Source organism: Ictidomys tridecemlineatus, chromosome 9 (assembly GCF_052094955.1).
Source record: "Ictidomys tridecemlineatus isolate mIctTri1 chromosome 9, mIctTri1.hap1, whole genome shotgun sequence".
NCBI classification, from domain to species: Eukaryota; Metazoa; Chordata; class Mammalia; order Rodentia; family Sciuridae; genus Ictidomys; species Ictidomys tridecemlineatus.
In genome coordinates, this window is record NC_135485.1 from 65,046,167 (window position 1) to 65,070,848 (window position 24,682).

The 24,682-nt window shown below is 34.3% G+C and overlaps 1 protein-coding gene across 2 annotated transcripts in view; it reads left to right on the forward strand.

The window, feature by feature from the left end:
- Positions 1 to 24,682, forward strand: part of Cds1 (CDP-diacylglycerol synthase 1) — a 67,732-nt gene that overhangs the window by 29,486 nt on the left and 13,564 nt on the right. For both annotated transcript variants that reach the window (XM_021735940.3, XM_005339303.4), the window contains exons 4-8: positions 4,916 to 5,013; positions 7,985 to 8,124; positions 19,628 to 19,686; positions 21,637 to 21,719; positions 22,984 to 23,071. In XM_021735940.3, coding sequence (XP_021591615.1) covers positions 4,916 to 5,013; positions 7,985 to 8,124; positions 19,628 to 19,686; positions 21,637 to 21,719; positions 22,984 to 23,071 — 468 coding nt within the window. The remainder of the gene's footprint in view (positions 1 to 4,915; positions 5,014 to 7,984; positions 8,125 to 19,627; positions 19,687 to 21,636; positions 21,720 to 22,983; positions 23,072 to 24,682) is intronic.

Below are 24,682 nucleotides of genomic sequence, written 5' to 3' on the forward strand. Positions count from 1 at the left end.
TTGCAAATGTATCCTTGATGCATTGACTTAGGCTGATTTGGTGGGCACCCCTATGAATAACTTAACGTTTTTCCCAAACTATCCAGTTGACTGGATGAAGACTACTTTTTAGCCACAATACAGCAATATAATTAGGCCAGTATTAGCCCACATCATATGAAGAAGCAGCATAGGCACAAACAGCATCAAATTGAAGCTAGCCTTTCTTAGTTTGTATACCAACTGACCATGTAGCCACTCTTTTATGAAATTCAAAATCCTCTTTTTAAAAACATTCATGCCAATTTAGATTGTGATTTTTAAAAAGAGAATCATAAACCTGCCAAAATGACTTGGGCTTTCTTTGTTTATTTTTTCTATCCTGAAAGGAAAATGTAGTTTTATTACAAGTTGTTTGCTTTGATTGGTGAGTTTAATCAGAAAAAATACAAGAGGATCAGAGGTCATGGCTCAGTGGTAGAGTACTTGCCTAGCACATGTGACGCTGGGCTCAATCCTCAGCACCACATAAAAATAAATAAATAAAAACAAAGGTATTATGAAAAAAGAAAAGAATATTGGAGTGTTAAAGATGTAGTTAAAGTAGATTTGAACTCTTGTTGCATATTTAAGTTTATTGAATATATATACATAGGTTACTTTTATACTATGTTTATGTCAAAGGAATATGAATGACATACACAGTTGTTTCTCAGTTGATGTTTTTAATGTATTTTATTTTTATTTTTTTAATATTCATTTTTTTAGTTTTAGGTGGACATAATATCTTTATTTTACATTATGTGGTTCTGAGGATCGAACCCAGTGCCTCATGCATGCCAGGCGAGCACTCTACCACTGAGCCACAACCCCAGCCTTTAGTGTGTTTTAAAGTCTTTATATTCTTATTTCTAATGGGATAATTTATAATTTTGAAAAGTATAGATATACCTTGTTTGTATTTGCTTTATAATGTCAGCACTCAGTAATGACTAATTCGACATAGTTTTATTAAAAACTTAATACTGGGGCTGGGGATGTGGCTCAAGCGGTAACGCGCTAGCCTGGCATGTGCGGGCCGCTGGATTTGATCCTCAGCACCACATAAAAATAAAATAAAGATGTTTTGTCCACCAAAAACTGAAAAATAAATATTAAAAAGTTTTCTCTTTCTCTCTCTTCTCTCTCTTTTAAAAAAAAAAACTTAATACTAGGAAATGATAGCTACTATTAGATGGAATTCATACTACTGTTATTTAAAATAAAAGGAGCTTTGTCCTTCAGTTTTTAATTTCTAGTTCATGTTGTGTTCATGCATTCTAAGTATGTAGTTACTAAAGCATATTTTAATTTAAAGGTAAATATGAATATACATTCTAAGAGGTTTTTCCCTTTTTGAAAATTACTATAACAATTGTTAATTCATTGAGTATAATTTACTTTCAAATAGAGTGTTTACTTTTTTTCCATTGTGAGAGTTGAAAAAGCATATTAAAATTATTTTCAAAAATAATTTTTAAAAAATCACCCTACCGGGGCTGGGGATGTGGCTCAAGCGGTAGCGCGCTTGCCTGGCATGCGTGCGGCCCGGGTTCGATCCTCAGCACCACATACCAACAAAGATGTTGTGTCCGCCGAGAACTAAAAAATAAATATTAAAAATTCTCTCTCTCTCTCTCTCTCTCTCTCTCTCTCTCTCTCTCTCTCTCTCTCTCCTCTCTCACTCTCTCTAAAAAAAAAAAAAAAAAAAAAAAAATCACCCTACCCCTACCATCAGCTACTCAAAACTCAGTTAACACAGCCATTTGATATACTTTCTTATATCCTTTTTTTTTCTTTTAATTTTCACTTTAAAAACCATGGTTGTAATAATGTTGTGACTAAAATTTTGTCTCCTGCTTTTTAAGCCAATCATGTCCAAAGTTTTGTTTTGTTAAGTGGTCTTTATCATTGTCAGCTTTGATAGATTCAAGATAATGCATCATAATTCATTTAAGTTATTATGTGATGTTTAAACACTTAGGTTATGTTCTGGTTATTTTTTTATTATGAATAACAATATCTTGAACTACTCGAGTATAAGTTCTAATTTCATATATAAGATTATTTTCTTGAAATAGATTTTCAAAGTGAAAATAGCATTCATTGGTATAATCTGTAAGTACCAGAGTTCACTCGGCATTTCCAGATCTGAACTTCATTCCTTCCCCCGGCCATCCTGTGTAAATCTGTGTTCCTTCCCAAACCTTGTTTGGTGTCGTTGCATGTTCCTGCCTTCCCTTGGCCCTCCAGCTTCCTCAACAGTCAAATCCAGTTTGTTCCAGTTCCTCGAGGTGTCCTGTATCTCTTCCTCCATTCCTCTGCTACTGTCCTATTAGATGCTCATTCATGTGCAGTGCGATCACGTCCTCTGACCTGTGTACTCTTGCCACCTCCTTTGTCCCAGATCCTCACATCTGTTCCTGTTATTCCACTCCTTTGTGCAGGCTTGAGCTGTTTTCTAGTGCTTTTCCACCAGGCTCCTGGTCTCTCCTCATCCTCACCTTCATGTTCCAGCACCTCTGAGCAATTTGTAGTTTCCTTATCAAGTGACTGCACATTCCTCTCCTTTGGCCCAGCCCACCACCACCCGCTGCTACAGGTTTCTGGGCCTGTACATACACACATTTGACTCCTTCCACATGGTAGTGTAATTGAGTGCTTCCTCCCTGCTAGACTGTAACTCTCTGAGAATGATGCCCTGTGTTATTTTTGAGTCCTTAGTAACTGTAAAGTAGTCAGTGAAGTATTGGTTGCTGTTTTTAAGACTCTTAACAAATTAATTGGATCAACGGAATTCTACCAGTGAACATTGATTGCTATCAGTACCAATTTCTGCATAAATGGGTCATAATCACTCAGCCTTGAATAATACTTATATTTTAAGGATTTTTACTCTAATGTTTTGAATTCCCTCTATTCTGTTTTCCCAGGAGTTCCATATTAATTCTCCCTGCCAACTATAGTTGATGATCATATAAATATATGTGTGCTGTTTTAAAATACTTTTCTTTTCTCAGTAAAATACTACATATAGTGCAAATGGTTGTTCTCAAGTAAATATGTTCATAGAAATTGCATCAGTGCATTTGATATTTTAAAAGTTCTTTGGTTCTATCAATAGCATGGCTTTGCTACTTTATCTTAATATTGAGCATTGTCTCCATTCTGTGATTATTTTTTTAAGAAGTAATCCTGGAACTTCTGATGTTATATACAAAGGTTATTTGAAGAATAATTTAATTGTCCTCTTTTCTTTATTTTCTAATACATTTAACAACTTTCTTCTAAAAGTACTTTTTATACTAGTTAGTATAATGTTCTTTCTATCTTATAGCTATGAGTTGACACATTTACATTTACTTTACTTTCAAATAATGTTTAATTTTTTCCATTTTGAAAGGTGAAAAAGTATATTGAAATTAAAACAAATTTTTAAAAAATCACCCCAACCCTATCATCTACTGCCCACACCTCGTTAACACAGATTCTTCCTTTCATCCTTTTTTTTTCTTTTAATTTGTGCTTTTAAAGCCATGATTGTAACTAGTTGTGCTCTCTTATATGATTTGGCCTGCAAAAAGCATAATGGGGAAAAATCAGTTTAAGAATATTCTAAACAGTAAGTTTGGTAAAACTAATTTGTGAAGATATTAAAAAGAAGTCCCAGAGTATATCCTCAGACTGAGTTTGGTAAGCTTTTTTCCTGAGAGGGACCAGATAGTAATATTTATGCTTTAGGAAGTTGCATATGGTTTATAACATAATATTTGACTTAAAAAAACCTCTTTAAACTTAAAAATTTATTCTTAGCTAAAGATCTGTGCAAACAAAAACCCTTGAGTTTTCTTTCTAGAGGTTGAAAAGAGTTCTGCTGCATTCACAAAGATTTTTTTTTTTAAAAGAGAGAGAGAGAGAGAATTTTTTTAATACTTATTTTTTAGTTATCGGCGGACACAACATCTTTGTTTGTATGTGGTGCTGAGGATTGAACCCGGGCCGCACGCATGCCAGGCAAGCGCGCTACTGCTTGAGCCACATCCCCAGCCCCTTCACAAAGATTTTAATCTCTAAGTTTATAAGTGTTCAACTTGCCATTAGCCCTCTGAGTCTCGGAATTGATCTAAGCAAAGTCCTAATAAATATGATGTGAAAACTTGAGGAATTGCCCTCACCAAGATCTGTGATATAGCAGTTTAAATAGAACATCAAAAAATTGATAAACATATTTACTAGGCATGCATTTAGGACACTACCAACAGAACTGCATGAACTCTGTTGGCAGGCCATAGTGTGCAGATGTAGAAGGCTGCTGATAATTTGCTATGGTACATAGCACAGATCTGATGAGGAGAATTGTTGCTGGCCACCAGAGACCTGGCTCAGCAGTGAGAATAAAAAGACCATTCCCATTTCTTGGATGACTGGGTAGAAGATGTTCTAACTATTTGTCCTGATGATATCTTTATTCTTTGTTAAGTACACCAGAATGTATGGTTAAAGATAAATATGTACAAGCAGATTTTCATGCGTGATCATTTTTCTAGGGTAACTTAAGAAACAAAAATGAAAAAATTGGACAAAAAGATTGTCTATCTTGGTAGGAACAGTCTAAAGAAATGAAGTAGTAACAATGGAAGTAGTCTGATCATCCAGACTCTATCCCTCAAACTTTAAACTCCAAGGCCACCCCCTACCTGGGGGCAGATGTCTCAAACCTTTTTGAATAAAACATCATTTTACTTACCTTTTAGGCCATCACTTGATTTTAGAGACATTGAATATTGAATTGTCATTTACATGAATTAAAAAATTTATAGATTAAAAATTTCTAAAACACATATAATCAAACACAAATGTAAACCTTGAGAAATATAATATTCTCTCTTGGTTTCAGGTTCTGGGCATCCAAGTAAAATGCTTCCATGAAATCATCACTATAGGTTACAGGGTCTATCATTCTTATGATCTTCCATGGTTCAGAACACTGAGTTGGTAAGTAAAATCTGTTTCCAGTTTGAAAATCTGATTCTTTTCTAAAGTTTATAAAAGCAACATCCTGATAAATCATTGTCCACTCAGTTTATGTTATAGATTGATTTTGGAAAAAGGTAAATAAAAAGAATGTAATACAGTTTTGAAAAGAAGGAAATAACCTGTTTTATCACAACTTTTTTCATAGCTCATATTTCTATCTTTGTAGAGATATGTAATTTATAATAAATATAGATACCTTTCTTTTTTTCCTTAACATTGTATCATACATTTTTATATCTTTTAGGATCATAATTTTATCAAAATGTTTACTCATAATCTTTTACTTTATTTTTCCTCAGTTGAAAAGAATACAAAATATTTTATATACACGAATGTATGTAAAATTAGAAAAAAATCATTGGATGATTTCAACATTTAAATGTTTACTCATAGCTATCAAGACCTTGACCAGGAGATATGATATCATAAGAGTTTATATTTAACCTAAGTGGTCATGCCTTTTAGCATAGTTGTTTCATTAGTATCAGCCAAGGAACCTATCATCTTTGGGGTTTAGAGTAGTGAAAACAGTTTCTTGATTTTGGTGATAGCTGATTTTCCTCCTAGAGGTTTTCTTTGTTAGTAATAGCAAAATGTAAGGGAAATGTTAGGTGGGTAAAGTAATTAGAGAACAATTAAATGTTACATCATGCAATACTACTAAGTATGGGAAAAGAAAAGATAAATCAGGATGGGCTCCAGTGATTATAGAAGGCTTAATAAAATAAAAGTGAGATTAACTGACTCTGAAATAAAAACAAGCTTTGGATGAGAAGAGTACTCTGGGTTGGAGAAGCAGGACCCATCAGGGTCTAGGTATGGCGTGTACTACAGATGGTGTTACATTGGTGACCTTCCTGAGCAGAGGTATTTATTGGGGAATAATGGGCAAAACATCGGATTGGTGGGCTAGGTTAGGCCTTGATAGCCTTACAGAGGAGTCGAAGCCATATCACAGGATAACTGAAGAAGGTAATGCAGTTGATGGGGAAAAGAATACTTGTCCTTACTTTGGGAACAGTGGGGTATCATTCCATCTGTGAGAACCTGAGAGAATCCACTCTTTTTTCTTGGACTGTTCTCTAGCCAGCTAGGACTTTGCCTTCCAGAGCAGGAGGCAAAGAGAAACTATCTAAGGCAGTATTTATCAGCCCTTTTCTGAGCTTACCCTCTGTCTGAGGGAGGGGACACACTAGAGGAGGGACAGATGATTTATGAAATTTTAAAAAGTTTCTCCTAGAGAATTAGACCAGAATCTAGGGTAAAAAAAACATAGTCAACTACTTTCTCAGCAGGACCTCTAAAGCTTAGGAAATAATGCCAAGAGTTAATAAATGGGATGGCATCAAATTAAAAAGCTTCTGCACCGCAGAAGAAACAATTAGGAATGTGAAGAGGATCCTACAAAATGGGAAAAAAAAATCTTTGCTAGCTATTCTCTGACAGAGGATTAATATCTAAAATATATGAAGAGCTAAAAAAAACCCTTCATACCAAAGAATCAAATAACCAACAAATAAAGAGTACATGAATTAAAAAGATGCTTCTCAAAAGAATAAATACCAGTGGCCAACAAGTACATGAAAAAATGTTCAACATCTTTAGCAATTAGGGAAATGCAAATCACTACATTGAGATTTCATCTCATACCAGTCAGAATGGCAGTCATCAAGAATACAAATAATAACAAATACTAGCAAGGATGTGAGGAAAAAGGAACACTTTTACATTGTTGGTGGGATTGTTAAATAGTACAACTACTATGGAAATAAGTATGGAGGTTCCTCAAAAGATTAGGCATGGAACTATGATATGACCCAACTATAGCACTCTTTGGTATTTATCATACAGAATTAAAGTCATCATACTACAGTGATACATGCATACTCATGTTTATAGCAGCAAAATTTACAATAGCCAAATTGTAGAACCAGCTTAGGTGTCCATCAATGGATGAGTGGATAAAGAAAATGTGGTGTATATATACACAATGGAATTTTATTCTGCCATAATTGAAAATGAAATTATGTCATTTGCAGGAAAATGGATGGACCTAGAGAATATAATGTTGAGCAAAAAAAGCCAAACTCAGAAGTTATGTTTTTTCTCATATGCAGAAGCTAGAAAGGAAAAAGGAAAAGAAAGGTGGGGGTGAAGCTCCTAAAACTCAAGGGGAAGATCAGTAGGGGAAAGGGACCAAGCAGGTGAGATGGGGAGGGAGCAGGGAAATGCTGGGAAATGATACTGGCCAAATTATATTGTTATATTGTGTAGTGTATGCATGTACAAATATGTAACAACAAATTCCATCAGTATCTACAACTGTAATGCACCAATTTAAAAATGTAGGGGCTGGGCCCAGTAGCATGCACCTGTAATCCCAGTAGCTCCAGAGGCTGAGAAAGCTGGTCCATGATTACAAAGCCAGTGCCCCTGGGTTCAATCCTTGTTACAAAAAGAAAAAGAAAAAAAAATGTGGGGAGAAAAATCTTTCTCCTAGAGAGTTTTACCTGCCATTAGGTCCTTTTGTCCAATTTCCCTTTATCTGAGCATTGAGAAGAGCAGAAAAAGATGCCAATATTGTGTTCAGGACAGTGGGAGAAGGTTAGACTAACTCTTCTTCCTTTCTCAATCTTCTTAGAGCAGGTGGGGATGTGTCCTGATGGTTACTATTACAAAGCACTAAACTGTACTTTGAGTACTTGGGAGTTAATTTTCAGTGTGTATGTTGTATTTTCTGCATTGTTTTCTCTGGCATTATAGTTTGGGTTAAAGACATGAACTCTATTCAGTAGATAGTTGTTGACTGATTTTGAATTGGTCTTCTGAATTTGGTTTTGTATCATCAAAATGTAGAGAATTATTCAGTTGAGTTTGAGGGGGGAAAGGCTTCAAATATTTAAAGGAGTTAATTGTTTTTAAATTATAGGTACTTTCTACTGTGTGTAAACTACTTTTTCTATGGAGAGACTGTGGCTGATTATTTTGCTACATTTGTTCAAAGAGAAGAACAGCTTCAGTTCCTCATTCGCTACCACAGATTTATATCATTTGCCCTCTATCTGGCAGGTAAGTTGAGGAATTATTCTGTGTCAATATGTAGCTAGTATATTTCCCATGTTTATTTTTATTTACGCTATTTAAATGCATAATATACTTTATTTGTTACATTTTGTTCCAGTCTCTCTTTTTAAATATTTCTCATGTGTAAAGCTATTTCTTCTATTACGGTCTTAAATAGCATTTACTCCCTAATGGTGGTTTTTAAAAAGTACTAGATTAATAGTACTTTTAATTTTCTTTGAAAATTATAGTAAAGAAACTTTAAAATGCACAGTAATTATTAACCAAATAAAATTTACAAGGAAACTTTTGTATATATGTGTGTGTATAAATGTGTATTTCTCTAACACATATATAGAGAGAATATATAGGAAATAGAGCTTTCGTATAGAATTCATTAGGGTTATTAGTTTTCCCAACATAGTTACTGTATATGTATATGTGTATTTAGTGTGCTACACCACGTTTTTATTTTATAGATTAAAAGTTATATATTAAGTTACAGAGTTAACATATTTCTTTTCCATAAAATTTTACCAATCATAAAAATCAAGATTCCTAATATGAATCCTAGCTGTAGCACTTACTAGTCAAGTAAACATTGGGAAATTTAATTTTCTTCAGGTCTCTTTTTTTTTTTTTTTTGGTGGTGCTAGGGATTGAACTCAGGGCATTTGGCTTTGTGCATGCAAGGCAAGCACTCTACCAACTGAGCTATATCCCCAGCTTCATGTATTAATTTCTTTGTAGAGTTTATAGAACAGTACCTGGAACTACAAGTATTTTTTACTATTACAATTATTTTTACTTTGAAAGAAGAAAATGAATTTTATTTGTAAATTTTCATTTTAGTTATTAATAGTTATTGCTTTAGCACCTAGAAATTTCTCAGTAAATCAATTCTTTTACTGTTAGTACAGTTTTGGAAATCTAATACAGCGTAGTGATTCCTTTCATTTTTCATGAAGCTGAAAATCTACAGAGCATGTAAGTAGTGTGTCCAGTCCTTTAGTTTGTCATTTTATTCAGTAGTTATGATGATGATGTTCTTCATGGTGCTCCTACTTGAAGACAGTTGTCTTTAGTTCCTTGGCCTTCTCATTCTAGAACATGAAACACAATCTGAAATGATAATGGTAATTTTCAGAGACTTGAGAGGGGTTTTTTGTTTGTTTGTTTGTTTTGGTGGATGGGATGCTACATTTTCTGAAGGATTTTTTTCCTTTTACATCAATTGTTTTGTACAATCCATTTTCTGATTCTATTCCTTTATTTTGAAAATCATTACTAATGTGTTTGTAGAAAATAAAGTCTTAACAAGTATTAACATATTTCTTTTCTTTTAAGAGTAAAGGAAGGTATTTATTTGAAAGTAGTTGGTCTGCCTGGTCAGTTTGAATGTTCCAATCACGAAGAGATTTTGGTGATACCAGGTTAAAGGATCATACTAAAATTTTGTGGAGTAAAACATTGACTCTGATTTTGTGTTTGTCAAAGCACATTTGTGGCACTATTTCCTGAGAAAGACTCTAGGTATTTTCTCTCATTTACCAAACTAACAATCTTGATTTTTCTTTTTCTATTTCTATTTCTCCTTCTCCTTCCTCCTCCTTCCTTCTTCTCCTTCTCCTTCCTCCTCCTTCCTCCTTCTCCTTCTCCTTCCTCCTCCTTCCTCCTTCTCCTCCTCCTTCCTCCTCCTTCCTCCTCCTTCCTCCTCCTTCCTCCTCCTTCCTCCTCCTTCTCCTCCTTCCTCCTCCTTCCTCCTCCTCCTCCCTCCTCCACCTCCTCCTCCTCCTCCTCCTCCTCCTCCTCCTCCTCCTCCTCCTCCTCCTCCTCCTTCTTCTTCTTGTTCTTCATGTGGTGCTGGGGACTGAACCTGTGCATGCTTGGCCATAGTTCTACCATTAAACTATACCTCCAGACCACTGATTTACTTTTTAAAATAAGGAAGATTCTGCATAGATTATGTCCTAATTACAGGAAAGAAGAAAATAATGTCTTCTCAATTCGTATTTAGACTAACAACACTGCTTTTCTGGCATTTTTCAGTTTTTTTTTTTTTTTTTTATTGGTTGTTCAAAACATTACAGAGCTCAAGACATATCATCTTTCATACATTCGACTCAATTGGGTTTTGAACTCCCCAAATACATAATACAGACTCACTTCTGTTACATACTCACATTTTTACATAATGGCATATTAGTGACTGTTGTATTCTGCTACCTTTCCTATCCCCTACTATCCCCCCTCCCCTCCCCTCCCCTCCCAACATCCCTCTCTACCTCCTCTGCTGTTGTTCAATTCTCTCCCCTTTTTTTCCCCCCACCCCCTTGCCATTTTTCAGTTTTTAGCACTAATATTAGCCAGAGAAATATGCACAGTGGCTTCTGTTTTTTTTTTTTTTTTTTTTTCAGGGATTGAACTCAGAGCCTCACAACATGTAGGCAAATGCTCTACTACTGAGCCACATTCCTCGCCAGACTTCTGTTATAGAACCTAACAATTATTTTATTTCCTGTGATTATTCTTATAGTTACTTAGTAATAATTATGATTAATTAAAATATAAAGCATTTATATTACATATATCAGCTTTAAAAATCAATTTCAAAGATTTATAATTTATAATATAAGCACCACATTCTAAATTTTTCCCATTTTTCTAGGTATTAGGTCTACTTCTTAATTTATCTTAGAAATTATCTATTGACTTCTTATTAAAACATGGCTCACTTCTCCATATTCAGTTGTTTTTAGTTGTTGTTTGCATTATTAAATGGCTACCTAAAATGTCATTTCCTGTAGAATCAAATAGTATCTATGATTACATTTCCATTCTTGTTTTCCCTATCCTGAATAACTGCCTTACTCTTTCTTTTAAACGTAGGTAAATTTTGGAGTAGAGATGCTTAATTTTTCCTTCAGGTCTTTTCCATGTTTGTTGGTGATTTTTTTTTTTTCAAATGTTTCCATAGATCAGATAGTCTGTCAATTCCCTCTGTCTCTGGAGACCTCTGAGTGGCTGTTTCCTGTAGACAGGCTGTTTGCAGGCCTACCACCCAGCTGCCCTTGTGATTTAGGTCCCTATTTTTGTTCTTTGTCTTCTACTTTTTTGGATATCACCCTCACTTTGTTGAAGCATAGCCTCAAAAAGTTTCCTGTGAAATGATGCATAACAGATGAATGTTTCGTGTTCATACATTTCTAAAAATACCTTTAGTCTATTCTCATAGTTGCTTGCTTTGGCCGGAGCTTTGCACCTATTGTTAGGCTTTTACTTAGCACTCCAGCTCAGAAGCCCAGACCTCACTCTTGCCCACCACTGAGCCTTTCAGTTTCTCTAGAAAACACCTTTAGTCACCCCTGGTACCTCATTTCTGCTGAAAGTTACCCATGTCTTACAGTTTCCAAATTTGCAGGCATTTTTTTTTTTCAATTCTCCTTGGCATGTCTTCATTTCTCTTTGTTCTCAACAGTTTTTTTCTTAATTTCTTTAAATGTTGTTTTAGTGGTATGCCAGGATAGAATAGATTCTACTTGCTCAAAACAGAAACCTTTACCTAGTTCTTTCCTTTTTCTCTTGACTTAAAACAATGTATTAGTTTCTCTCATAGTCCTGTGAATTAACAGGGCTTAAACAGATAATTTCTAACTCAAAGCCTCTCATGATTGCACTAAGAGGGAGGCTGTTGCTAAAGTCTTTTTAAGTCTTGAGTTGGCTGGATATCCAAGATGCACATTAGTGCTGGCTATTCATTACAGTGACCTCTCCCTCGGGTGTGGATATTAGAGTACAGTGGTGGGTTCTGAATGGCGAGCATGACGAGACTTCTACTCGTTTTTTGTGAAACTAGTTTTACAAAGTGAAAACATAATATACACCCATACTAAAAAAAGTTCAGACTAAAACGTAGTTTCTGTGAAACCATCTTCCTATCTCAGAGCCCTACTTACTCTCTCCAGGGGCTTACTACAGTTATTTCAGAAATCTCCCAAGTATTCAAGTTTACATGCTCCTAGCTCCCTTTACCTCTCAGTCCTTTTTTTTTTTTCCTTGCTGTGCTTGGGATTGAACCCAGAGCCTTGTGCATGCTAAGCACTCAACCACTGCCTAGCTCTTATTATTTTATTTTGAGACAGATTTTGAGTTGCCCATGTTGGCCTCTAATTTGTGATCCTCTTGCCTCAGCCTCCCTAGTAACTAGGATTACAGGCACATGCCACCGTGCCCACTCTTTACCCATTGCCTTATACAAATAAGAGCAGACTATTCTCTACTTATGTTTTCCACATAATATAGCACATAGTTGTTTTTATATCGACACCTCTAAATTGATCTCATTTTTTCCATATCTATAGTTACATCTATGTTGCTGTACAGCGATATTTGATTGGCAGAATGTCAGCATATAAGGTGACTACTATTCCCTTGGCTTACTTCCCCTTGGTGGTTTGCTATAACTTCTCAATTGAGTGGGGACAGATAAGTGAAATTTATTTTCTTTGTTGTTTCTGCTTATACATTTTACATATCCCTTCCCAACCAACCCCTTTTTAGTTGTTTTTGTTTCATACATTAAACCTTTGGACTCATAAAATAAAAATCAGGGTTTTTTTTTAACAATATAGTGATTTCTGCCTTGGTTTCACTTTTGCAATTGGTGTTTTAAAAAGCTCATTAAAAGTCATCATTCTTTCAACATACATTTGAGTGCTCCCCCCAAATTCTGGATAGAGTGCCGAAGTGTTAAGGATATAAGGAGAAAAAATGTGGATAATGTACCTTCCAGAGTCTTAGAGCTGTTAATTGTGTCTCCCAGTGCACTGCTGAAACACAAACAAGGATCAGTGGGTTCATGAAGAAAGGGAAGAGAAATGGCACGTGCATGAAAAGTAGAGGATATGCAGGCCTCTGTCCAGTTACTGTTTGGGAAGGGCATCTGGGAGGAGCAGCCAGCTAGCTGTGCCAGCCATAGGGCCTGGCAGGGGGTGTTCTGGGTCTGTAGCAGGCATTAGAAACTGGAAAGGTAGGCAAGATCCACATTTGGGGAAACTTTGTATGTCATGGGTAGGGTTTGGACTGTATCCCTGGAATTCCACTGGAGGATTTTATACTAAAAGAAGATATAATGAGATTGTACTTATATAAGGGGATTGGAGACATTAGCAGTGAGACTAGGTAGGAAACTACTGCTGAAATTCATACTAAAGAGAGTAAGAGCTAGAATCCTTAAGGTTTGTAATTACTACTAAGAAGATTATGAATTAAAAAAATAAAGATACCCTAGTTGATCTTAGAACCCACAAGTATTTTATGACAATTTATGAAAAATTATATTTTGTATCCCTGATTACTCATTTTATTGAAATAATTATATATTCATCTGCAGTAATAAAAACTAATAGTTCCCTTTTATGTTTTTCCCAGTCTCCACCAGTTGTAATGTTTTGCAAAACTCTATTATCACATAGGAAATTGACATTAGTACAACCCTACAAATGTTACTCTTAAAATGCACCCTTATAGTACACTAGGAGATACTGAGTAAGATGATGAAACTTCTAATACAAAATAAACATAGAATTCTATATCTATTATTGTTTTAAGCATGGCCTAAATATGGCCTATTGAACTATAAATACCAACTGTGTGACTTCTGTTTGTTTTACTCCCAGGGCTCAATGCAGGGTCTGGCATTTAGATTCCCAGTACATATCTGTTGGATAAATGTTAAAAGGCTGAGAATGTGCAGGGTACACACAGTGCTTTTTAGTGATATTTTCTTACCATCATCACTGTTTTATTTGTGGTTTTGAGCTGGTTGGCAGCATTATGAGCTTGCTCTAGCAAATGAAGTTAGACTTTAAAACATAAGTGAAGAGGTAAAGTGCTATGTTGAGATATTTGTACCTTTCACTAATACTGTGGAAATCTTTGGAAGTTGGTTAAATAATATTCCAAAGGCCCTGTCAGAATTTTTAGTCTTATTATAGTGATAAAATGACTTTGAAAAGTTTAGGTCTTTACAGAATTTAAAAGCAGAGATAGCCCATCCTATTCCATTGATGTTAAATTTTATTGAAATGTAATGTAGATATCTCTGGGCTTGACCCCTCATCAAATTAAATGACTTATTTCCTAGCATTCAAGATGACTCACTCTCTAGAACCTGGAGGTCATTCTGACATTTAGATAATTTTGTCATAAAGTGAATTTGATAGATTGCAAAAAAAAAATTGAGACTGAAACTAATTAGACAAAAAAAATGCTTTAAAGACTAGATACATATAAAAAAGAATTTTACATCAGTTTGGTGATTTGGATTTAGGGCTTTTTAGAAACTAGAGCAGCCATATGTTTAGCAGTGATGGGTAAATGGACTTAATGGGTTTGACCCTTAATATCACCACCTCAGTACCTGTTTAGCCAAGTAGAGTGACACACATATTATATTTAATAAATACTTTATTGGGCTTGGGATGTATGTAGCTTGGTGGTAGAGCACACCAGCATGCACAAGACCCTGTATTTTATCCCCAGTGCCACAAAAGAAAAAAACCAAGATTTTCCTTAATCTTGGCTGATATGATTAATTGATTTATATGAAAATTTCTTGCATATTTATTTAAATTTATTTGTAAACAGCTCAATTGTAGTTTAGTGTCTGAATAAAGGCCTACATAATACAGCATGCTTTTGCATTTATTTAATATGATGTTAGAAATTTTTGGAATTTTGATCGTTTAGTGATTGGAATGAAAAATGTAACCAAGTAAAAAATGAGGGAAGAGTTAGTGAGCTCCACTATTCATACCTGGGTCCATCTTAATGGCTATTAAAAAAAATCTTTTTTCTTGATATTTTTGTATTTTCAACTAGACTTTGAATTCTTGAATACTAGTACCTATCTTATTTATTTGTTTATTTATTTATATCTATCTCTCTGTGTCTGGTATATCATAAATCCTCAGTAATTTTTTTTTATTGTTTGTCCATTTTTCTGAAATTTCCTCAGCCTCATCTTTTGGACTTCTCAGTGCTTCATTTTTTCTGCCCCACTTTCTGAATAAATCTCATTCTCTTTTGTTTGTCCTTTGAATATACTTCTCTGTAGTCTATTAGACAATTGGCTCTTCCATAACCACCTGAGGAAATCCTTGATACTGGGCAATAGGATGTACACAATTGATTGTTGCAGACAATACCAGGCACAGTATTGTGTTCATGAGTGATGATCAGTAAGTGTAGTTAAACATGATTATACTTCCAGAGCTATATATCAGGAAGCCCTTCCAATGAACACTTTTTAAATAAGATCTGTAATTTTAATTGGAAACACAGCCATATAAATATCCTTTGCTAATTAGGGAAAAAATAAGACTGGACCTAAAGGTATAAAATATTCTTCCCATAGATTTATTGAAATGCAACATATATAGGCATTTTTTATATGTAAAATAAAATGTTCACATGGCCATATGGTTACAAATGAAAATTATAAAGTTCATATATTCATTTTAAAATTTTATTTGTTCTTTTTAGTTATACATGACAGTAGAATCTATTTTGATATATTTATACAAACATGGAATATTTCTTGTTCTAACTAAGATCCTAGTCCTGTGGGTGTGCACAATGTTGAAATACACTGGTGTATTTACATGTGTACACAGGAAAGTTAGATCAGATTCATTCCATTGTTTTTCCTATTCCTGTCCACCCTCCCTTCCCTTCATTCCCTTTCATCTAATCCACTGAACTTCTGTTCTTCTTTCCTCCACCCCTTGTTGTGTGTTAGCATCCACATATCAGAGAGAACATTTGACCTTTGATTTTTTTGGAATTGGCTTATTTCACTTAGCATAGTAGTCTCCAAATTCATCCATTTGCTGATTAATGTCATAAAGTCCTTCTTCTTTATGACTAATATTCCATCGTGTGTATGTTGTATGTATGTGTGTGTGTGTGTGTGTGTGTGTGTGTGTGTGTGTTTGTGTGTATTTATACCACATTGTCTTTATCTGTTTATCGGTTGATGGGCATCTAGGTTGGTTCCATAGCTAAGCTATTGTGAATTGAGCTGCTATAAACATTGATATGACTACATCACTATACTATGCTGATTTCAGCTCCTTTGGATATATACTGAGGAGTAGTATTATTGGGTCAAAAGGTAGTTCATGGATTTTTTAGGTATCCCCATACTGCTTTCCAGAGCAGTTGTACCAATTTGCAGTCCCACCACAGTGTGAGTGTACCATTTCCCCCATATCCTTGCCAACATTTATTATTACTTGTCTTTTTGATAATTGCCAATAAAATAGGAGTGGGATGAAATCTCAGTGTAGTTTTAGTTTGCATTTTTCTCATTGCTAGAGAAGTTGAATATTTTTTCACATTTTTGTTGACTGTTCATATTTCTTCTTTTGAAATATGTCTGTTCAGCTCTTTTGCTCATTTATTGATTGGGTTATTTGATTTTTCTGGTGTTAAGTTTTTTGAGTTCTTTGTATACCCTGGAAATGAACTTATCTGATATGCAGGTAGCAAAGATTTTTATCTTATTCTGTAGGCTCTCTGTTCGTGTTCTTGATTGTTTCCTTTGCTGTGAAGAAGCTTTTCAGTTTGATACCATCCCATTTATTGATTCTAAATTTTGCCTCTCGCACTTTAGGAATCTTGTAGAGAAATTTGGTTCCTAAGCCAACATGTTGGAGTGTTGGGCCTACATTTTCCTCTAGTAAGTGCATGGTTTCTGGTCTAATACCTATGTGTTTGATCCACTTTGAATTGAGTTTTGTGCTGGGTGAGAGACAAGTTATATTTCCAGTTTTCCCAGCACCATTTGTTGAAGAGGCTAGTTTTTTTCCAATGTGTGTTTATGCCACCTTTGTATGAGGAAACTGTATATGTGTGGATTTTTCTCTGTGTCTTCTATTCTAGTTCATTGATTCTCATGTCTCATGTTCATCTGGGGTGTCTTTGCTACACAAGGATCTAGTGTAACTCATCCTATGGATCAGTTCAGCAGTGTCTTTGATCTCTGATATCACTGTACCAAGATACACCATGGTGCCACCTGAAACGTAGGTTCTCTTAGTCCCTCTCCCCAGTTTGCCTGTGGTGGATCAGCACCGGCAGCAATGGATTTTCTTCGTTTATTTTATTATATCCAGCCTTTAGAGTCCCCAAGATGTTCTTAGAGTCCAGTATTAAATCCCAGTAAAATCCCTCTTTTCACCTACCTCACTGAGAAACTATTTATCCACTTTCCTTGACTCATGCCATGGAGCAGCTTGGAAAGCAGCCAACTCTACACCTATTCTTCCTCATCCTCCCTCCTTTTTTCCCTGTAGAACCAGTTAAATAGATCAACTTTCAGCTTTCTCATCCTCAAAACCTCAGTAATGGTGGCTAGCAGGCAACTGATACACAGTGAGAATGAGCAGACACACCATATCTATTTCTTTTGGGAGTTGGAGCGGCGAAAGCATGTTTTTTGTTTTTTTTTAAATAATATTTAGCTTTAGATATGCTACGGAAACTTTATACATCCTTAGTCTAAGTCAAAGAAGTGTATGATCTTCAGTAGTCAACTAATTATATCCTGGGTCAAGTAAGAGTGAGTTTCCAAGACTGTTTTAGTTAAAGTGTCCATTAGGAAAATATTGGATGATTCTATTGGTGATTTTGTTGGAAGAAATGCTTAAGGGTAAATAATACTACATAATTTCAAGAAACAAAAAAGGTCATATGTTGTAGAGTTGTATTTGTGAGGAGATAATTCACATTTGATGATATTGAAAAACTCCCAGGGCTGTCCTGGGAGAGTTAGGGGATGTGTTGGACAGTAAAGGAGGTTCCAGCAGCATGTCCCATGTCTCTGCTTTTCCCTTTCCCCATGAGCCTTTGCACCAAGTCCAGTCTACATCCAACTTTAGCCATGGATCATTTGGCATAAATCAGTATAGAAATTACATTATTACTTGAGCTGCCTGACAAATCTACCTGCTATGGAAGAAAAACTTTAAAAAAACAATATTAGAAGGAGTCTTTTATACAGCTGGCAACTGCAATGCCATGGATTCCATGGTTTAGCTCTCACCACATTCTTTGTCTCTCAGATAGCATAATGGCTTTCTGTTATTATTCCACTCAAAAAATATTTGTTACTGTTGCAGTTTAGTTAAACGACTCTGTAGATGACAAATAAGAGGAAGGAACCTACCTGCTTCCTTTGTCACCCTCCCTTACACACTTACACATTTAAATTCAGTCTTGATCCAAGTTACCTATGGTTTGGTCCTTTCCTTCTCTGAGAATAGCAGCACACTTGCTTACTCTAGTGCGTAGTACTGCCTTGGTAAGTGAATATGGATTTTCAAAGGACAGTGTTTTATTTTATATTGACGAGATCAGTTGATTATTCATTTTCTCTCTCAGGGAACCTACTCCAAAGATGTTGCAGAATACCTGACTGTTCATCTGAAATCAGACTGAATTTATGAGTTTATGTGTTTTTCTCAGTACTCACCTCTGTTAAAAAGCATATCTAGCTATCTCTAGAAGTTTATCGGCATATGGGTTAAAGTACTTCATATTCTCATTTTAGTATTTGATTATTAGATTCTCTTAATTAGGCAAGGATTTTTTAGTTATGTTTTCATAGTAATTATGAATACAAATAAAAATTCAAATAGTATTGGAAATCTTGAAATTATTAAAAGTACTATATTTTATTATAGCTATTACAATACAGTTCTGAGAAATGTTAAGTTACTCTTCACCTGAATCTTGCTAACATGGATTTCTGTGGACCCATATGAGTCTTGAGCCTCAGTAGGATCTGAGAATTACTTTAGCCCTGTGAGCCTTAGTAAATTAATAAAGCCTATTGTGTATTTTTTGATCTATAAAATGGAAATGATAATAGTATCTATATTATAGAAATAGTGGAAGAATTAAATGAGTTAATGTGTATAAAATGCTTATACAAGAGTCTAATGTGTTCAATCGATATTAGCTTCCATAATAGTTATTATTAATTTCATATTGTATAGAGATTAAAAACATTCTGTGCATATTCTTGAAGAATTGACTTTTTTGTTGTGATGAAACTCAGTACCTCTTACAAGCTGGGCAAAATCTCTACCACTGAGCTACACCCCCTGCCCAGTCTTGATGAATTAACATAGCAAATAAATTTTACTTAACTGAAATTCAATTGTTTTTTATATCCACATATTAGGAAGGGTGTAGTTTATTTAATTAATGCAAAAGAAGATGTTTATTGAATTTGTGCTGTGGAACTTTGGAGATCAAAAGATTGTTTTCCTCAGGAAACTTATTTAAAATGCTTAATATAAGATAGTAGGAAAAATGGCATATGAGTAAGTTCCTAGGATATGCCTGTATGAGATGTAGGAAGTTGGTTTATTTGGGCTCAGGGAATCTTATGCTTTGTACCAAATTGTACAGCAAGCACATGTTTTTTGTTCTCGAACAGGTTTCTGCATGTTTGTACTGAGCTTGGTGAAGAAACATTATCGTCTGCAGTTTTATATGGTGTGTATTAACCATTATTCTGTAGTCACTGTGTAATTTAAAACTTTATCTCTCCTTTTTCTGTAGTGAGGAAATAACAGTTTTTTGGTTGATGTCTTGCTTGAATGTCATAGATATTTCAATTTTGGATGCCTATTTAACTTAAAAAATGAAATTGACAAGTATTTGAGGAATTAAAGTTTTTAACTATTCTCAAAATTTACTAAAAGCTTTTTCTAAATATTTTCAAAGACAAAAATTTAACAAAGTATTTGAATTCCCTAAATATGTAGAACTATGGAGAGTTTTCATAGACTCTTGGATAGTTGCTAAGTCTGAGAAGCATCTACTATATTGTTTTGTGGAAATTATTTTTGTTTTCTTGCTGTTAATGTGAGCATAAAAAGAGCAGAGCATGTATTTTCATGGTAGTTATGGTTAATGATAGAATTGTAGAATTCTATTTGACATAAGTTATTTGTTCAGTGAATCAAAGTCTGTTTTATGAAATTTGTCACTTTACATGATGAACTTGTTATTATTTCCTTAAAATGTAGCCATTTATAACACTAAAATACAATGTAGTGTTTAGATATGTGAATTCATGTATTAGTAAGGCTCATTTTAGGTGTGAATTATATTTCATTTTTGTGTTTTGCTTTTCTTCATCAACATACTGTGCTAATTATTGTTGCTAAGAAATTGTAGTATTTCTTACCTTTCTAATTTCAGGGGATCTGAGGAGTAAAATTCTTAGTGAAAATCTGCAAAGAATCAAGACAAATTAGAAATAATAGAATCTCCTGTGAAAAACAGTTCTCCCTTGGTATCCTCAGGGAATTGGTTCTAGGACCTCCAGGATACCAAAATCCATAGATGCTCAAGGGCCTTATATAAAATGGCATCTCATAGAACCTGTACTCCTCCTCCCAAATGCTTTAAATAGCCTCCAGATTACATAGAATACCCAACACAGTATAAATAGTTGTTGTAGTCCATTCCTTAGGTAATAATGACAAGATAAATAAGTTTGTATGTGTCCAGTACAGATGCAGTTTTTTCCCACCAACTATTTTCAGTCTGTGATTGGTTGAACCACAGATGGAAGACATGAGTATGGAGAGACCACTGTGTAAATGGTGTCTGTTGAAAAAAAAATCAGTTATGCATTTGAGAGCAACTAGTATAAAAGAATTGGGTCTCTTAAGCAGATAAAGATAGAATAAAGCAAAATAACAAATATAAAATACTGTTTTCTAAGATGAGAACTGGATTTGTTAAAAATAAATCAAAATTTCAATTATTTAAAAAAATCATAAAGTCCAGTTAAAATGACAATGTTTATGGTACATAGAAATGTTAGCCTCTCTTGGTTCATATTCTACTCATAGTGATTGTGCCAAAAGTCATCCAAATAGCTATCTCTTAGGCCAGAAGGATAAAACATAGAGGCTTTTGAAAATTTGAAATTAAATACTGCCATTGAATAGACCTGTGAAGATCAACTTTCAAGTCTCAAAAGATGGAATTTAAGGGCTGTTGAATCTTTCTGATTAGAATAATTCAAAGTTTGAATGATAAACTGCAGGGAAAATAGTTCTTAAAATTTTCATCACCATAGAACACTGCCATTTAAATGTTGTATATTTCTCTTTATTATTTAAATCATGTAACTATAGATTACGGTTTATTTTTTATGTGTATTTTTAAATTTAGTAGTATATCTCACTGTTACTGGCATTCCAATTTGTATAAAACTAAATTTACCTTTAAGTGTTTTCATCACTTTAAGATTCTAGTAGGCAATATAATGAATATCACTTACTAACTGCATATATTTTGTATGACCTTATCTTACAAATTTTGACCAAAATTCATGGCAGAAATTTGTGTTTCAAAATTTCTCTTGCTTCCTTGCCTGCACTGATCACTTGTGTTTACTAATTTTTTGTGTCGTTGGGCTATTAACAGTTCGCATGGACACATGTCACTTTACTGATAACCGTTACTCAGTCACATCTTGTCATCCAAAATCTGTTTGAAGGCATGATATGGTAAGGGCACAGTATTATGCTGTGTTATGTTTATGTCTAGCCCTTTTGAAACTCTTTAACATTAAGCAGTGTTTTGCAGATGTCTACTAAAATGTTCTATCTCTTGTTTTTCTGTTCCATTAAAAATTACTGAGCATTGCTTACTATTTGTCAGTTGAAGATAAAGTGAAAATGTTTTTTAAAATTCTAAATAAAATGCAGAAAGCCCTCCCAAATTACATTTTCAGATGCAAATAGACTATAATGTGATCTTTTACATAGGATAGATTTTTGACAGTTTATTATTTACATGGAATGCAAAAAGAATATGGAAGTTTGCCTATCACCTCAGTGTGTTGGAAATGCATGTTCTCTGGGTGGAAGTGAAGCTGGGAAGGTTTTCATTTGCTTTTAAGTGGAAGTAGGTTTCCAGATTCTAGATGAATGGCATTGCTAGCTTCATAGCAGTGGCTTATAGATTTGGCAAGTGTTTTTATTAACTAAAAATTAGTTGGAATGAAGAAAAAGCTTAAGACTATACAAAAAAAAAGCCTATTTCTCCCAGAATTTTGTCTTAAACCTATTTATTTTAAACCCATTAATTAAAATCTTTTATAGTTGTTGAGGTTTTTTAAAATAAATTTTACATCCTTTTGAGCATCATGCTTTTTTTTTTTTAACCAAGATTTGTATGTGCGCATGTGTGTTACAGACACTTGAAATCATTTATTTTAAAATGGTCATATAAAACTTTTGCTGGGGGACAGTTACTGAAGTATAAAGATTCTTTCCATTTAGTAGGGTTTAATGTGATTACAGTCTAAGATAAAAATAATTAAAATTAATAATTGTTCCTGAAGAGAATTTGCATTAAGGGCTTGGTATAAATTAAGCAGATTGTACTCTGTCTAAACAAGTGACTCATTTCCATTTTAAAAAACTGCTTTTCTTAAAAGAAATTTTATTTTTTATAACTTGTTCCTCATAAAACTAAAATTTAACTGTCCCTAGCTGTAGAAATCGATTATTTAATATTTTTGTTAGCAAGATTCTCTTACTATGTTAGTTTATTTATAGATTTTGCTCTGCTTAATTGCTAAATTGGCAAATTTAGTTGATATTTACTGCTTAAAAATAATGTTTTTGTTAAATGTTATGTTCTGGACTAGGCCACAGTGTAATCCAAAGCTTTATTACATTGGTTCATTATGAGTCAGAACTTACATGAATATTTGCTATTTAATCATAAAGACTTTTTTTTTTTGCTGACTTTTTTTCTTTAAAGGTTCCTTGTTCCAATATCAAGTGTTATCTGCAATGACATTACTGCTTACCTTTTTGGATTTTTTTTTGGAAGAACTCCTTTAATTAAGGTAATAGAAAAATGTTATAAGCAAGCCATTCCTAAACTCTCCTTAAATATTAGCCCATGGAAACCATTTCCAGCATCATGATATTGTTACACAAGTTTTGATTTCTGAGGTACCTTGATTTTCCTTAGCTGCACCTAGCAGCTGCAGTGGAGGGACCTTGAGCCATATTTCCCACTAATTCCTTCTGGTTCTTCACCAGTTACCCATTTGACTCCTGAGTAAGGACTGGACTCCATCATGTTTTCTCTGTATCTCATTTCTGCTGGTTTCTTTCATCAGTCGTTGGTGCAGTTCTTTAGTCCTCTCCCCATATTGTCTCTTTTACCAGATTTCCTAAAGCACCATCTTCATATGCTCTTGCCCATTTGTAAGATTTTTTTACATCCAAATGCATTTCACAAAAGGATTTGGGGCTCTATAATAAAATACTGATAAAATGCAAGTAATAATAAAAGCTTAAGACAAGAGAAAGGAAAATACACAGGAACAGACCATGTTGTTTTGCCTTAGATTTGGATCTGTTTATGGGTAATGGAGGCAAAGAAAGAAATGAATTAAATTCTCTAGTTCTTATTTTGGGGAAGAAGGAAACAAACCAATATTTCATGGAAATGAAACCATTTTCTTGAACTGATTTCTTTATTTTTTAAAAAAGCTTTTCATGTCAGGGTTTCAGATAGAATTCACTCAGTTGACAAATTGGGCAAAGTGTTCAATCATAGTCCCATAAATACATTACTTGGCTACTTTGATACTATTATTAGAGGTCAGTTTTGGAGAGCCTAAAACCATTGTTCAGATATAAAATCAGAGCGAGATAGGGTAGCCAAAGTGTTTCTGGAGAAATGCCCATCAGAAAACCTTGCGTAGATTATTCCCACTATAGGAGTATAGTCACAGCATTAGGCTGAGCCATAGGGACGTGGCCAAGTAATGTATGTGTCTTTCAAATGTCCCTAAAGCTACTGCAGCATAAGAACAAGTGTAAGTATTCAAGATGTCTATATGGGCTAGTTTTGGCTTAGGAAGCCTTCAGAAAGACTGTTAGAGCCATAGAGGAATCTCAGTATCCAATTTTTTAAAAAAATTAATGATATCTTTTTAATTTTTTTAGAAGTAGATGCACACAATTCTTTTATTTTTATTTATTTATTTTTATGTGGTGCCGAGGATAGAACTCAGTGCCTCGAATGTGCTAGGCAAGCCCTCTACCACTGAGCTACAACCCCAGCCCTCAGTAACCAATTTGAAACATAATTTTGTCAGAATGGATTAGCAGTATAAAGTACCCTAGGTCATTGAGCAACTGACCTTTAAATTGACATGATATGAGTTCAACTTGATTTGATAAGCTATATTTAAATTAATTAGACACTTTTGAATTTGAGGCCACTCCTACTTAATGGCAATAACACAGGCACTGAATCTAAGAGAAGCTAAATCCATCCCTTTTCAAAGGCAGAATTCTTTCCAGATTTGTCATGAAACCATTTCTGCCAACCATTTTTCATATTGCCCTTTTTGAACAACAGGATAAGAAATCTGTAAAGAGCTCAGGTAGCTTTAGCCTGTAACCTGTTTCTATCCTCAGAAATTTCCCTCTGATATTGG